The 16470-nt window shown below is 65.9% G+C and overlaps 1 protein-coding gene across 1 annotated transcript; it reads right to left on the bottom strand.

Annotated features, from left to right (window-relative positions):
- Window positions 1-18: 18 nt before the first annotated feature.
- On the bottom strand, window positions 19-12858 carry CASKIN1 (CASK interacting protein 1). The gene is made up of 22 exons (XM_045540939.1): window positions 12588-12858; window positions 12422-12471; window positions 11718-11892; window positions 11381-11432; window positions 11181-11278; window positions 10837-10982; window positions 10657-10752; window positions 10423-10553; window positions 9825-9933; window positions 9641-9749; window positions 9465-9559; window positions 9173-9290; window positions 8301-8402; window positions 8121-8209; window positions 7953-8037; window positions 7779-7870; window positions 6815-6925; window positions 6633-6734; window positions 5119-5257; window positions 3029-5041; window positions 2128-2554; window positions 19-1749 (listed from the first exon to the last, which is right to left on the bottom strand). Exons 1-22 carry the CDS (start codon window positions 12856-12858, stop codon window positions 1653-1655), a joined length of 4707 nt encoding a protein of 1568 aa, XP_045396895.1. The 3' UTR covers window positions 19-1652.
- Between the last annotated feature and the right edge of the window lie 3612 nt (window positions 12859-16470).

Genomic DNA, 16470 nt, shown 5'->3' on the forward strand with positions numbered 1-16470 from the left:
AGGGGGCTGTGTGTGGCCTTGAGAAGATTGGTGTGCACTGGCACCAGCAGTGAGGATGAGGGACGCTGGGGACAGACCACAGAGCAGTTGCTTTGGTTGAGCCCAGGACTGCGGCCCCTCTGGGGACCTCCACGCCTGGAGGAGGTTCTGCACACTGTGGCCCTGGCTTCCAGCCCTGCTCCCCATTTCCCCAACACACGCACTCCCAAAAAGTGAGCCAGGCAGCTCTGTTTTCTGCTGTTTATTGACAGCCGACAGCAGCTCCCTGCCCCGACCCCCCTCCCCACCTGCTGGAGCCCCAGCTGGGCCACCCACTGAAGAGAGGCCGGCTGGGCATCCGGGCACATCCACTGTCAGGGAAGTGCTGGGTGTGACACCTGGAAGGGGCCCCGCACGCCCAGATGCCCCCTCAGCCAGCTCCCTCCACCCGCCCCGCACCACAATCGCTGGTTTTCGGCGTTTTTTTTAATTCTTTTTTTAAAGAAATGTCAAAGTAGTGCCCAACACTTGTGGATCAGCAAACACGAGAGAGGAGACCAGTCAGTACTTCTTGGAGAGGGAGAAAAAGAGACAGGAGGGGAAGAGAAGGCGGGAACAACCACACGACACAGCCTTGGACCATGAGTAGAAGTGTCCTTACAACTTGGGTGGGGTGGGCTCGCTGCCCATGTGGGTCCAGCGCGGGGCCCAGGGGGAGGGTTGGGCACACCCTCGCACACGAGCCTCGAGCCACATGGAGCCTGGCACGCATGCCCCTGCACCCACGCTGCCGTCACTTGGTCGACACGCCCACGTTCACCACATTGCACGCACAGCGCACCTCGCACCAGCACCCCCAGGACGCAGCCACACCCAGGAGGACACAGCCCATCAGCGAGCAAGGCACATCCTTTGAGTTCTTCGGACGAGGAGAAATTACGAGAGAGAAGAGCAGAGGAGAGACCCTGGGTGGAGGACCCACCCTCCCTGGACCCCAGCCTCCTGTTTGTGCTAGTGGGCCGGGGGCCTGGCCACTCGGGCGCAGGGAGGGAAGCGCGGACAGACAGATGGCCTGGGCCTCTAACAGCTTTTGTCTCAAGCTAGACTCCAGTGTCCTTTCTGTTGGTAAATGGTTTTCTATAGAATCAATAATATTTCTTTCTTTAAATATATATTTGTTAAAGTTATACCTTTTAGTTTCTCTGGGGAAATCTGCGTCAGCTCATTCCCAATAAATTAATACTCTTGATAGCTTATATTCTGGGGGGTGCAGTGGGGCAGGGGGTCCTGACCTTGGTCCCCGTCCCTTGTGCTGCGCCGGAGCAGCTGGCAGCGGCTCCCCAACGGGCAGTTCTGTGCTGGGCACAGGCCTGTGCTCTGCCCGGCCGGGGAGCGGCCGCGGCGCCCCCTCCCTCCTCTCCAGGGCGCCCGCAGCGGGCAGAGCCTGGCGCGGGGGCCCAGCAGTTATTGCACAGGAGCGGCAGGCGGGGCGGGCACGGGGCAGCGGCGTCCGCCCAGAGCCCTTGGGGCCCCCGGCCCAGGCCCAGGGGCAGGAGTTGTGCTTGTGCCGGCGCCGGCCGCCCGCCCGCCCGCGCCCAGACCTGGCATCCTGAGGTAAAGGTCAGTGTGAGGGGCGGCGGCCCTGGCGGCGCAGGCGGCCCGACGTGGCCGCGTCACTCCAGCATGGCGTCCAGCTGGTCGGCCAGGTCGTCGAACATGCTGCCAATGTCATCCAGGATGCTGCCCGTGCTCTTCTCCGCGGCGGAGGGGCTGCGGGCGGGCGCCGCGTGAGCGGGAAGGGCGGCGGCGACCACGCCTGGCCCCGCCCACCGGCCAAGTCCCGCCCCGCCCCGCCCCATCCTAACGGGGCGGCACCCAACCTCAACCCCGCCCACCACGTACAGGCCACGCCCCGCTCCCGGGATCCTAAAGGGCCGAGGCCCGCCCTCAACTCCGCCCCCCACATGCAGGCCCCCGCCCACTAGACCGAGTCCCGCCCCCCACGTGCCAGGCCGTCCCGCCCCACTCCCGGGTTCCTGACCGGCCGAGGCCCCGCCCCGATCGTGGGAGGAGTCGGCTGGCACGCGGCCCCGCCCCATCCCCGCCCACCGCGACTGGGTCCCGCCCTGCGCCCCGCCCCGCGCCTACCGCGAGCCCCGTCCGTCCTCCTGCCGGATCTTCTCCTCCACCGCCTGCAGCGCCGCGGCCAGGCACGCGCTCGTCTCCTCCAGCTTCTGCCGGGCGCTGTCCCCCGGCGAGGTGCCGTCGGGCGCGGCGGGGGCCCCGGCGGCGGCGGCGGCGGCAGCGGCGGCGGCGGCGCGCGGGGGCTTAGCGGGCACGTGCAGCGCGGGCGCGCTGGGGGACGGGGGCTTGGCGGGGCTGGCGCTCAGCGAGGGCGGCGTGCCGGCCGGCTTGGCGGCGGCGGCGGGCGGCTGGCGTGCCGGAGAAGGCGCGGGCGACGGGCTGGCGCTGCCTGCCGGCAGCCCCGCCACTGCCTTGGCCGGCTTGGGCGCCGTGGGCGGTGGCGGCGGTTTGGGAGACACAGGCGGCGGCGTGCCGTGGGCGCGCTTCACCTCTGCGGGAAGGACTGCGCTGGCACCGCGGCGGGCACGGACCGCGCCAGCTCCCGCACCCGGCCGAGGCCCCGCGGCCCCTCGGCCCCAGCCTCCCGTGGCCGCCAGGGGCCGCGCCCCCAGCTGCAAAGCTCGCTTCGCTGCTTCGGAATCCCCCTCCAGAGGTGGCCTGCTGCAGCCACACCGCTGGGTTGCCTGCATGCCTCAGGGCCTTTGCACCTCTGATCCTTCTGTCTGGAAACCTGTCCTCTCCCTTATGCGCCTGGGTCAGGGGAGGGCCATCCACCTTGCTCTAGCCCTAGGCTGGCAGGGTTGTCCAAAAGTGAGTGGATGAGAGGGTCTGGGGACACTTTCCCACCCTACCCCACCTGGACTTCCATCAAATCCAAAAAGAGGAAAAGCCCTCAGAGTAGAGAGATTGGACGGGGGTCCTGCCTCCCCTTCTTGGCCTGCACTTGCTGGCTCCATGGACCTACCTGGGCTGCCAGGGCCTGGCAGTGGCACCTTCTTGGAGGTGGGTGTGGGCGAGCCCTGGATCTTGGGCACCGGCTGAGCCAGGATAGGCTTGGGAGACACAGGCGGCTTGGCCGGCTTCCGGGCATCACTCTCCGGTTGGGGCAGTGGGGGCAGGTGCACCAGGTCCGTGGGCGGTGGCTCGGCAGGCGGGGGCGGTGGGGGCAGCTCCGGGGGGCCAGCCTGCTCCGAGGCTGGCAGGCGACGTGCAGTACCCGTGCCATTCTGGTACACAGACAGTGGGGGGGGCGGCTCAGGCCCGGCCTCCCGCTCCTTGGCCTTGGGCCTGCGCTTGACTGTGTCAGACTCAGTCAGGATGAACTTGACATTCTCCTGCTGGCTCTGCTTGGCCCGGATGCGCCTCTTGAGCGTGGCACTGGCCTCCACCCTGGTCAGGGGTGGGCCCTCAACACTTGCCTCACCCTTGACTGGACCTCGAGGCCGCTGCCGGCCAGCACCATCCTCCACAAAGTGGCCTTGATCTGCCGACTCCCCTGGCCCCCGACGAGCAGTGGCCAGAAGTCCAGTGACCGGCCCACTGAGCGTGCGGCGCCGGTTCACCACCTCCCCATCAGGCCCAATGGCCTCTTTATGCTTCACGGAGGCCAGCACCGTGGCCACCCGGCCTGGCTCTGGACTGGCAGGCTGCGGCATGGGGTGGCCCTCGGGAGGCCTGCGGGCAGCCCGGCCCCCACCCCCAATGGAGGACAGCTCAAGCATGGCCGCGATGCTCTTCACGCTGCCGGCACTGCCCGTGTCCACGCTGCCAGCTAGGTCGCTAGCCCGCCGGCGCTGTGCCCGGACCCCCAGCAGGCCATCTTCAGCCTCGGCGTCCGGCACCTGTTCATCGGCCAGGTTGGCACTGGCCATGGCTGAGCTGGAGCGCTTGGGTGGGGGCGGTGGGGGCCCCTTCTTGCGTGGCCGCACAGCGAACGACTGGCTGCGGTTGACATTCTTGTCGGTGCCAGCAGGTGCCCTCACCGAGTGGCTGCGGCCCACACGCCGCTGGACTGTGGCGTATGGCCCTGCGGCAGCAGGCACCAGCAGCTCGTCCCGCTCGGGCTCACTGTCAGATGCCGCGTAGCGATTCAGGCTGTGGGCGCGCTTCTTGGGCCGCCCTGGCTCGGTGTCAGCCTCGGGGGGCAGGCATAGTGTTGGCACAGCTGCCGGCACAGGCGGAGGTGCAAGCCCTGGGGCAGCTGGCCCCACCTCGCCCTCCACAGGCTGGGGCAGCACATAGGCAAAGCCACGGTGTGTGGGTGACTGTGGCAGGGAGCGAGGTGACATGGGTCGCTCCGTGGGTGGCAGCAGCTGTGGGGTGGGCTTCACCTTGGCCGTGGCTGGGGCTGGACCATGAGGTCCCCCAAGGGCCTGGGGAGAGCCTGGCCGGGCTTTGGTGGGCGTCTGCGGGGGTGTAAAGTGGCTGGCGCCCGGCAGGAGGACCTGCCGTGGCTTGCCAGGCACTGGGGGCACACTGGCCCTCTTGACACTGTGACCATGGCGGCCGGGCCGGGCCTCCTTGGGGGTGGTGCCGGGGGCTGGCCCCTCATCCAGCAGGTACTCCTGGCTTCGAGACATGGGGCTGCCCGGCCCAGGGGGCCCATCGCCCAGCAGCTCCTGGGAACTACTCATGTGCCGTGCCCGCCCACCCAGGCTGGGCTCCTGCCGCACAGTGGCCCTGGGGGTGGGTGGCAGGTGGTTGGGGGGTTTTTCGGCAGCAGCAGCAGTGGCCCCCTCGGCTGGGCCAGTCATGGCAGCCTGCAGCTCACCGCTAAGCTCACTGTCCTGGAAGGTGGTCATCTTAGGGGACTGGCAGTCGGCCGGTGCAGGCTCAGGCGGGGGTGGTGACTCAATGGCCATCACTTCCAGTGACTGGGGTGCCTTCCGGCGCAGGGGTCCCCCTTCATACTTGGCATATTCTGCCTTCTGCAGCTCCGCCAGTTTCCTCACTGCCAGCATCAGCTTCTTCTGGTGTCCTGAGCGGGCACAGGAGCAGGTCAGGTGGACCAGGAGCCGCAGGGGCTGGGGGTGGCCTGGGGGCCGGGGCCCTCACCCAGCTTGGTGATGCCGATCTCCTGCAGGTCCTCCCAGGTGATGTCGGTGATGAAGTCGATGTTCTCGTAGCCGTTTTCCACCAGCACTTTGTAGTACTGGGCCAGGCCGATCATGGACAGCCACACGGCCAGGTTAGCCTACGGAGCAGGGGACACAGAGGGGCAGCCCAAGCTGGCTGCCCACACCCTGCCCGCCCACTTGGGGCTGTTGGAGGAGGGGTGCTGGGCCAGCAGGATACAGACAGACAGAAGGACAAACGGACAGGCTGAGTTGTCATCATTGGAAACCTCACAGGCAAGCCTCGGCAGGAGCCCAAGGCCAGCGCCTCAGCATGGCCCCACACTCAAACACACACACGGGGACGGCCCCTCCTCAGGACGCCCTTTGAGAGGGTGGAAGCAAGCGCTTCCTTGCCCGGCCAGGCGGCTGTGGGCACAGCACCCTGAGGAGATTCACCCCACATGTCGTGGACACAGACATACGGCACCACACCAACTACGTGTATACATGCACACGCTGCACACTGCGCACCCAGCCACGCACGGGCACTGACATCCTGTCCCGCGTCACGCTCACACCTTCTCACTGTTTCCCCACCTGCATCAGACACTCAGCCACACCACACACTCGTGCAAATATCCACAGCAGTCCACCGAGAGCCACCAATCGCTCCCTGAGCGGCACCGAGGTGTCCACACTCCCAGCTGGACGTCACTCATGCACCCACACTTGGCACACTCAGTCACCCCAGGTGCACAGGGCAAGGCGAGGCCCACAGGACCCAGACGTGCTCCCAGGAGGTCCCCCGAGCCGCTGACTGAGTGGGGCAGGGCGGGGTGCGTGTGCACCAACTGTGAGTGCAGACCTGCCCGGCAACAGATCCAGGACCCTGAGGACCCTTTGGTGGCCACCGAGCACCTTTCCCGTCAGTGGACAGGACCCCGGAGTTCAGGTTGGGCCAGGCCCTGGGCCCACCTCTTCCAGGCCCAGACCCTATCCACCTGCCTGTAGTGACAGCACAGGCCAGCGTGTATAGGTATGGCTGGAAATGGAAGTGTCACCCGTCAGCACGGGCCACACGTGTGGTGGAGCATGTGCATGCTCATGCAGTTGTCAGCGGGTACCTGGAGGGCATTCAGTGCACACACGTGCTGGATGCGGTGGACGCAGGTCCCTGCCATCTCTGCATGCATGTGTGAGAGGCAGTGCTCAGGGGCTAGATGGCTGGGGGTCCCTGTATGGCAGCCTGTGTGCAATGGGGGTCTTTTTGGGCATCAGGGAGGTGGAGAGGGGGACTCTCTTGGCTGCAGGCTCCTCTGGCCCCTGCCCCTGCCCCAGGGAGTCTGGCGCCAGTGCCCAGGACGGACAAACAGAGGCTGTCCAGGTGGCTCACTGCTGGCGGCTCATCCTCCACTGTCCTGTCCCTGGAGCCCCAGAGGGGTGGGGAGCCAGTCTGTCTGTCTGTCTGTCTGCCCGTCCTGGGCCCAGCCTCTGGGGTGCAGGGGGCCTTACGGGCTTGTGCTCAGGCAGCCAGTCGGGCACATTCAGGCCACTGATCTCTGCCGTGATCTTCTTCCGGTGGCCCGGCTTGGTGACGCCGATGGCCGTGAGGTCCTAGGCAGAGGGGAGCCCATCAGCAGGAGGCCGGGCCTGTCTGTGGGACGCAGCTGGCAGGCAGCGTGCAGGAAGCTCACCTCGGGGGTCATGCGGCTGATGGTGGGCAGGTCGTAGCCGGCGCTGACGAAGTTGGGGGTGTAGAGCTGCAGCTGGAACGTGGCAAGCCACTGGCTGACGGCCTCAGCGCTCTGGAAGACACGAGGTACCCACTGCAGGCTCGCCCGCCCCAGGCCTGCACCCCAGCCACCTCACGCCTCCTTCTCTGCTTGGCTGGCAGGCCATGTAGCCACCGGGCACGCCGTCCGCAGGTCCTTCTGCAGCCAGGCCTGGCATGCCTGGCCCCGTGCTCCTCCATCGCGGTCCTGGGTGGGCCTTCCTCGAGTGTCCTCCAGCCCTTCTGCCTTCTGGGATCTCCACCAGGAGGGTCCAGTGCTGTCATGTCACGGCCTCCCTGACTTTCCCCTACCCCCCGTTCCTGCACCAGAGACCCCCCCACACCATCTCGGGGAGGCAGGCAGTGTGCCCCGTGTGAGGGGGCTCTGGGGAAAGGGGCCTCTGGCTGGGCTGCTCAGGGCTGTCCCCAGCTGCCTGGAAGGTGGCCTCTGTGCCCACAGGTGGGCACCTTGCTTCCTCCGCCCCGCAGGAGGACTCAGCCAGCAGCTCACGCCTCCCCAGCACCCGGGTGCACGCACACGCGGCCCACTTGCCCACGCACGCACTGTGCTGTCTCACACCTGTGCCCAGCTGACAGTCTCACCGCTGCACACGCACCCCACTCACTGCACGTGCCCTCCACAGCGTGCACACACCTAGGCACACACCAGCTCACACGTACTGCTTACATGATAGACGTCACCTGTACACACAGGAGTGTGCACACAACACACACACAGACTGACAGACAGAAGAACGGGCTCTGGCCTGGCAAGGCCCCTGGCCCTGCTGTGCCCGGGGCCAGGCCAGGCTGCCTGGGTGCCCATCAGACTGTCAGCCCCGCCACCCTCCCCGATGCCTGGCCCTGGACCCAGCCCGGCCCTGTACCTTGCCCTCTGACGCCGGCTCCAGCTTCTTTGTTGGCTGATCTCCGTGGACCTGCCCCGTGTGGGCCACTGGGGGCTGGGACCGGGCTGCACCTGGGGACGAGAGGGGTGGGGGGCAGGGGCTGTTCAGGGGCCTCTTCCCCACCGGGCAGAAGCAGCTGCAGCCTTCACTTACCTGTGGAGCCCTCTGGAGGCTTGACTGGGCTGTCCCCGGGGCTGGACTCGGACACGGACTTCTGGGAAAGCACCGTTGCCAAGAGCTATAACCCAGAAACACTCACTCACTGGCCTGCTCCAGGCCCTGGCCACCCTGGCCACCCACACTGGCCGCCACCCCACCCACCTTGACTCCCTCGGAGCCTGCATGCAGGGCATGGACCCCGCTGCCCCGGCCGCTGGCCACACTGCTCACACTGCCGCTTCGGTCCCCACCTGCCAGCAGGAGGGAGTAGGATGAGGCACCGGCCCCGCAGTGGTGCCCTGCAGAGTCCTGCCGCCCCAGCCCTCAGGGCCCCCAGCCCACCTGCAAAAGGCTTCCTTAGCACCCAGATCTCCTCTGGGGGCGCAGAGGGCCCCAAAGAGCCGCCTCCCTGGGGTGGGCTTTGTTCGGTGCCTGCTCGAGAACCTGTAGGCCAAGCAGAGTCTCCTGAGCCGTGGGCAGAGGGGAGGGGTGGGCAGAGGAGAGGCCAGCCCGTCCGCACCTCTGGGGGCCACACCGTGGCCGCCTCCTGCCCCAGCTGTCTGCAGGGAGCGGAGAGGCCCTTGGAAGGCCCCATCCACCTGGATGGCCATGGGTGCAGGCCCTGCCTCCTAACCAGCCGCCTCTTCCCTCTTGCACACCGTCACCTGCCATGTTTTTTGGCCCCGGAAACCACCCGTGCGTGGGCTCCACAGCCTGGGCCCTGGGGGCTGGCCACATGCCCCTGTTCCTGGCACTCACTCTGCCCCAGCTCACAGCCTCCCCTCCTCACTGCGCCGAGCCCCCTCTGGCCTCAGTGCCTGGAGCCTGGACTGCTCTGCCCATGGCCAGTTCCCCCGCCCCCCGCCAGGGCCCTCTCTGACCTCTGACCACCGTATCTAAAGCAGGCCTCTATCCACTCGCCCTGTGTCACTGGTTGGTACAGTTCCCTCTGTGTCACTGTCCCCACTCCCTCCCACCCCAGGGCAAGCTCCCTGAGAGCAGGAGCAGCGTCTAGGTCCCTGTCTGTCCCCAGTGGTCAGCTCAGAACCAGAACGTGGAGGGCACGTGTGTTTGTGGGATGAATGGAGGAATGGGTGTGCCTGGCCGCTGGCGAGGAGATGGCCAGTGGGCCACAATGCTGGACCCCTTTCTGGCCCCCAAGCCGAGGCTGACTGGCTCCTCCCTGCTGGCCCCCAGGTTGCGGTGGGACTTGCCTGCTCGCTTAACAATGGCCTCGCCCAGTGAGGACGGGAAGTAGCCCACCCGGTCATTGCCCGTCCGGTTGTCATGGATACAGCCCTTCCACCGGCCATCCGGATGCTGCTCAAGGACCTGGTCAGAAAGGTGGGGCCGTGCTCAGGGATGCTGCTCCACCGGGAGCCGTCTGGGCCACCTTTCTGAGCCTCCTGCCCGCCCGGCGCCCCCAGCTGCTGCGAGAGGGTGTTCTGGGTGAGCCTGCCCAGGCCTCGCCTGGCCCCGCTCCAGTGGCCCCAGGGCCGCCCTTACTGTGATGATGTCGCCGGCCTTCACATTGAGGCTGGTCAGGTCGTAATTGTTGCAGTAATCCTTGGTCGCCCGGACCTGCAGGGCTGCCGAGGCCTCTGGGGACAGAGGAGGTGGACCCTTGTCCCGAGAGCTGACCTCTCCAGGCCGGGCCCAGCCCCCACCCCACCCGGGCCCACCTCGCAACAGCTGCTTGATCTCCTTGCTGGCCTGGGACGTGGTAAACTGGTGCACGATGTCCAGGGCCGTCTGGCTGTAGGTGTTCCTCACGTGGGCGTTGATCCCGCTCTGTGTGTGCGACAGGGCGAGGCTGTCAGGAGCCTGCGCCGCCCACCTGGCCCAGCTCCTGCAGCCCCGACTCACGTCCAGCAGCAGCCGGACCACTTCTGTCTTCCCGCAGAGCGCGGCCTCGTGCAGGGCGGTGCCCGACTTGGTCTGGCGGTTAATGTCAATGCCGGCTTGGAGGAGGAGCCTGGTGGGGGTGAAGGTGGAGCGAATGGCAGGCCTTCCGACAGGAGTTCCCCCGCACCCCATACCAGGCCTCAATTCCTGGGTACCCCAACTGCCTGCTTGGGGATGAGGGCCGGCCGACCCTGCCCTGTGTCCCTGACTGCCACGGTGTCTGACTTACCCTGTGCTAACCCTTCACAGCTGGTATCTCCTGTAACCCTAGTGTTTGCACTGCTGGGACCCCCACCTTATGGGTGGAGAAACTGAAGCTCAGAGAATTTGGTGCCTCCGCGAGGTCACCCAGCAGTGGCAGGGCCGGGACACAGCTAGGCTCGTGGGCTGTAGCAGCCCCCTGCCCAGCCCCTCCAGCTCATTCTATACACGGGTGTCTGGAGGCCACACCAGAGGGCTGACCATGTCCCTATGGCTCCCTGGATGTTATCCCTGAGCCCAGGGTGCCACTAAACCCTAGGAATCGTGAGGCCGAGTCCCCTCCCCACCAGGGCTGTACCTGATAATGTCGATGTGACCATTCTTGGCTGCCAGGTGCAGGGGGCTGGTGCCGTTGGGGTCAGTGGTGTCCCCTGGCCGGGGCTCCAACAGCGCCGCACACATGTTGCTGCTTAGGAGCAGCTGGACTACCTTGAAGGAGGGGGCAGGGTAGGGGAGCCTTGGTCTGGGCCACCCCCACCCAGGCGAGGGGGCAGGCAGACTGAGCCCCACTCGGCTCCACAGGGAGACTCACCCCAACGCGGCCGAACTCGCAGGCCAGGTCCAAGGGCGTCTTCCCCGAGTTGTCCACCATGCACGGGTTGGACTGGTGCTGCAGCAGCATCTCCGACTGTGGGGGCCGAGGGCACAGTCAGGCCCACAGGCAGCCCCAGGCCCGAGCTTCCCCCCACCCCCACCCCCACGCGGGTCTCACCACGTCGTAGTGACCGTGCTGGGCCGCCAGATGCAGGGGAATGTGGCCCTCGTCAGACGGGATGTTCACGGCAGAGCCTGCCTTCAGCACCAGCTTCATGGGCTCCTTCCGGCCCTGCCAGGCCGCATAGTGCAATGGCCGCATGCCTGGGGGCAGGTGGGGGCTGTTGGGAGCTAACCCCTGACCCTGAACCCAATGCTGATCTCCAGAACACGGATTACACAAGGACCCTCCTCCACCCAGACCCAGACCCTGGGCTGAGCCCTCGGGTGAGGGACCACCAGGGCCTGCAGGGGCAGCCCCTGACTGCCCCACCCTGGGCTCCAGGCCTGGGCCAGGCTTGCCTTTGTTGTCCTTGATGTCCACAGCGGCCTGGGCTTCCAACAGCAGCGTGATCAGCTCCGTGTTGCCATTCAGGGCCGCGTGGTGCAGGGCAGAGAAGCTGACACAGGCAGAGGGCAAATGTTGGGGAGGACCCAGCACCCTGGCCCCCCAGGAGCCACCACCCCCTTCTAGGCTGGCACCACCCTGGCTGAGAACTCACCCATCTGGGTCCTGGAAGTTGACATTGATCTTCTTGGTGGAGCCCAGGAGCTCTGGGAGTGGAGAGGAACACGGTAAGGGGAGGCTCTGCCCAGCCTTTCCAGGCAGCCTGAGAGAAGGGGACTCATTCACTCAGCTCTGCCCTGCACTCGGCCCCGAGTGCCAACTGCCTGGGCCTTGGTTTCCCACTGCACTGAGATGGGGGCGATTCACAGGACCAACCAAGGACTCCGGTCTGTCCCCGCCTGGGGACAGGAGACGAGGCTGTGCACCCACACACACACACACACACACACGTGTGCACACACACTCCCTCCCTGGGGACGCTGACTGAGCACCTGCCAATGGTGGGAGGGAGAGAGCCGGCCCAATCTGTCTCTCAGAAGACCCAGATGGGGCCGGGGGTGGCCAGGGAGGCTGGAACACCCGGAAATGGGGGTATCTCTGGGGGAAGAGCTGCATCTCCACCACACGGCCACCCCACTGCCAGCTCTGGGCCACAGCCAGTGTGGGCTACCCATATAGCCAGGGCAGGGGGGAGGTAGGTGAGAAGCCAGTGACCCTGTGTGACCTCCTGCACACAGCCATCTTGGCCACAGGGCTCAGGCCACCTGAGCTCAAGGGGCCCAAGCCTGCCAGAGGGGCCTCCATCTCCCCTCGGGCCATCCCCCTTCCGGCCCCCACCGGCCGGCTGCCAGAGGACAGAAGCCCACCAATGCCCTCCCAGTGGGCGCAAGTCCACGTGGACTTGGGCCAACCCCCTGCCTGTCTGGGCCCTGGTTACATAACCCGTTTGTGGGTCAGTCACTCGGTGAGGGGGGGCGCACAGGACAGAAGCCCCTTTGTCCAGGCCCAGGACAGGGGTGGGGGTGGGGGTGGGAGCCCGAGGGCGGGAGTCAAGGCACAGAGGCTGCAGGGCTTGCCTGGTGACCCACAGCAACCCTGGTCTCAGCCTCCAGACGCAGGGTGTGGGTCCTCTAATGACCCATGAGGCCCACAAGGTCAGACGGGCCTGAGTTCAAGTCTCCGCTCTGCCACTCACCAGCCCCATGGCCTTGGCCACTGGCCTCCTCCCAAGCTGAGAAGGCCGTGCTAACGGGCAGCAGAGGCAGACAGCATTTCCAGACACGAAGCCCGTGGGGCCGGGCACCGCCAGGGCTCAGTGAGCGGCGATTGCTCATATCAGCTATGCGGAATCCCACCCCCACCTCCTGCAGCGAGGGGTTTCTCTTGCGCAGAGCCAAGGCGGCTCCACCGCGCCAGCAGCTCAGACACGTCCATTTCCACGTGTGGCAATGCCACCCTTCCCCTCTGCGGCCCAGGCCGAAGCTGTGGATCCAGCATGCTCTCCTGCACGTCTGTATCTCGTCCCTCCGTGATCCCCCCTGGCTCTGCCTTCGAGATGCTCTCAGCACGCTCGGAACCCTTTTCACCGCCTCTCACCACTGCCACCGCCACCAGGCCGGGCCGGGCCAGCATCGCTCACCAGATCACTGCCACCACCTCCCCACAGCATCCCTATGTCCTCCCTCACCCCTAGGTCTAACCTCGGTGCCCAGCAGTCTTAGGGGGGGCCCTATCAGAACATGTGTCGGATCCTGCCACTCCTCTCCCGAAGACCCTCCAGTAGCCAGTCTCGCTGAAGGGGGCAGGGGGGAGGCCGAGGGAGGACAATGACACTGCACAACGGGGCCCTCCTGCCCTCGCCCTGACCTCTTTGCCCACTCTCTCATCACCCCTGCTCCAGCCACACAGGCCTCCTTGACGCTTCTCCAACATACAGGCTGCCCCTGCCGCAGGGCCTTTGCATGTGCTGGGGGGGGGCTGCTCTTCCCCTACGGATCCCCACAACTCCCTCCCTCACGTCCGCTGTTACCCATCGGCAAGGCCTCCCCATCCAAGATGGCCCCCCATCCCATGTCTGCCATGTTGCTGTGTCCTTCACGACCACCGACCACATCACACCTCACTGATTTCGTTCCTCACCCGCCTCCACCACTAAACTGTAAGCGCCAAGAGGACACGGGCTCGAATCTACAGTGCTCGTTGCGGAGTCCTCGCTGGCTAAAGCAGTGCCTGGTGTGCATGGGAGGCGCTCAGTAAACCAGAGACTGAACCGGCAGCTTCGTCCCCCACTCTGTCCACCTGCCAGGGCCGGCCTCACGGGAGTGCGACTGTGCAGCTGCCCAGAAGGCCCCACAACTGCTCGGTTGCTGTGTTGTCACCATCTTGAAATTCTTAATTTTGGGACAAGTAGCCCAGCATTTTCATTCTGCACGGAACCCTACGAATTACGTAGCTGGGCCTGCACGGTCCCTGTCCCTTGCCATTGGCTAAAGGGAGCACAGACATCACTGCCTCTCCCCCAGGATGTTCCCCCAGGAACACTGCACCCCACCCTTCCCAGCTCCAGTGCAGCCAACCCTGGCATCTCCACTAAGACAGGCCAGCCCAGGCCCTCTCCTCCCCACACAGTGGGCCCCACAGCCAGGCCCACCTGCTCACTCAGCCACACCTACAGGGGCTGAGATTTCAGGGGGGCAGGGGTCAAGGAACAGAAAGTGACACCTGTGGGGGATGGGGAGTCTCCATCAGGAAGGGGACCACCCCCATGAGGAGGGGCAGCACCTCACCAAGTCACCTCATCCCTCTTTCTGCCCTGGGTCTCTTGTCAAAGAACCAAGTAGCTGAAATTGGATGGGGGCAGCTTGAAGTCTTGGGACACCCTCCCCCAATTCCTGTGAGGGACACTGGGTGGCCAGGAAGGTCCCGGAACTGAAGCGGGCCTGGGGCTGGAGAGGCTGCCCCCTCTGAGGCAGGTTCTCTGGATGAGCAAGGGCAGAGCCGGCTGGAGGGGGCAGATGGGGACCGGGCTGGAGGTCTAGGAGCCTCTCCCAGAAGCCACCTTTCCCTCCCTGCGAGGTCACTAAGCCCCAGGGGTGCCATGTGAGTCGGAGCACACAGAGCTGAGCGCCCCCTGCCTATTACCCAGCCCTTCACTGCTCCCTGACACCAGCCCCACCTTTGGGGTCAGGTCCAAACTCCAGGCTGCAAGGAACTTAGTGGGCTAAGGTGAGAGGATGGCAGGCACCAGCCCTCAGTGTGCAAGGAATTCCTCCAGGGCATCCTCAGGCTTCCTGGAAGGGGACACCGGGCCCTCCCCGCCAGCAGGAGGCCACCCCTGCCCCAGCATTCTCCCTCCAGAGCACAGTCTCTTCTTCCCTCAAGGACAACTGCTAAGCGTGCATGTGCACACAGGGGAGGCTCCCTTCAAGGCGGGATGACAGAGCCTGGGGTGACAGAGCCTGGGGTGACACTAGAGTGGTGGGAGGAGGGAAGAGGCCAGGCACCAGGAGGGGACCATGAAAGCAAGGGTCACAGGAACACCTCTGGGCTCAGAGGCCTGGAGAACACTGCTGGACACCCCCCACCTCGTGGCCCAAACTCCAGCTGTACTTTGCTGAATCAAAATACATCTTACTCCAAAGCAGGCCAGCGTTGCCATGACAACGAAGCTAATTCATGGAGGGATTTCTCCATCTGATTTATTGCACCCGCCCCTGTGAGTCAGAGAGTACAGACACTGGGGCCAGGGCAGGTGTCTCCCCTGCCCCAGAGGCCAGACAGGCAGAGGCAGAGACCCCAGCAGAGGTAAAGGCCCCCATGCCCCTCAAATGGCCTGAATAGAAGGGAGGAGGGACCCCCAAATCTGAGGTCTCTACTTGCCTAGTTCCGGGCCTGGGCCATCTAGGGGAGCAGTCGTAGTTGGCACTTACTGAGAACTTACTAAGTACCAGAGCCTCACGTGCACCCTCTCGCTGTCCTCACAACACTGCTGCGAGGCAAACGTCCCATCCTACAGATGGGGAGACTGAGGCCCAGAGAGCCAAGCTGTCTGTACCCAAGGTCACAGGACCACTAGGTGGAAGCCTTTGCCATGCCTCTGTCTCTCTCTGATGAGGCGCCTCTTCCTGGAAGCCCTCCCTTTCTGAACCCTAAGGGTCTGAGCCAGCCCAGGGCCAGCCTGCCCGCCTGCAAGGCACCAGTGTCCCTCTCTCTTGCTGCACAGAGTGGACAGGGGCTGGCTAGGCAGGGTGCTAGGGGTGGGGGTCCTCCTGCCCTCCCCCAGGAGCTGGTCCCAGTGCCCAGCAGCGTAGTGGAGAAAGGGGAGGGGCCTTCCAGCTACAGTCTATGGGGGTGGGGTGGGGAGTGAGGGTGCCCAGACCCCACGTGCTGACCTGCAGAGCCCTGCCCATGCCCGCACAGGTGCCGTGACACACTGACACGGTCATACGTGCGCAGCCGCACACACGGCTGGTCCACACGCCCATCCATCCATCTCCCGCGGCCCCCAGGGAGGTTCTGGCTGAGCTGGGATGAGTGCTGGGATCAGGGCTCCAAGCTCCTAGCCCTTCCCTGGGGCCCCCACAGCGCAAGCTTGGGATGGCCAGTGGGCCCCTCCCTCACAGCCCCCTTTACCAGCAGGAAAGCCCAAGGGGACCAGGGTCTGGTGGAGCCTGCCAGAGAAGTGGGCCCACAGCCTTGCCCAGGGCTGCCCCTGCCTGGGCGACCTTGGGCCTCTGCTCCAGGAGTAAATGGCCCCCCATCAGCCATGCGGGGGGTGGGGGCGCAGCCACACCCCCAGCGTGGTCCTGTCCCCCCTTCCCTGCGAAGCCTGTTATTAAACATGGGGCGGGGTGGGGGGAGCAGGCACTGTCAGGGCCCTGGTCACCGCTTGCCGCCACGGCCCCCTCCCTCTCTCCACGGTGTGCGTGTGGGGGGCATCCTCCTCGCCCTTTAAAGGCCCATCAGAGACCTCCAGCTGTCAGCCCGCAGCCTGGGAAGGGAGGGGACGGAGGCAGGGAAGGAGGGATGCGAACGCCCGCGGCCGGGGAGGCGGGTGCAGTCAGGACCCCGCCGGGGGCTGGGGTGACGGCCGGGGGCTCGGGGCAGCCCCTCCTCCCGTGCTGGGGGCAGGGGGGGCGCTGACCGAGGGTCTCGGCGCCGCTGGCCCCGCCCCGCCCCCGGGGACCCGGCAGCATCCTTCCCTGCCCTGCGCCCGGAGGGGTGGGGGGCTCGGCGCGAGAGGTG

The sequence above is a fragment of the Lemur catta genome, chromosome 2 (assembly GCF_020740605.2).
Source record: "Lemur catta isolate mLemCat1 chromosome 2, mLemCat1.pri, whole genome shotgun sequence".
In the NCBI taxonomy this organism is placed as follows: Eukaryota; Metazoa; Chordata; class Mammalia; order Primates; family Lemuridae; genus Lemur; species Lemur catta.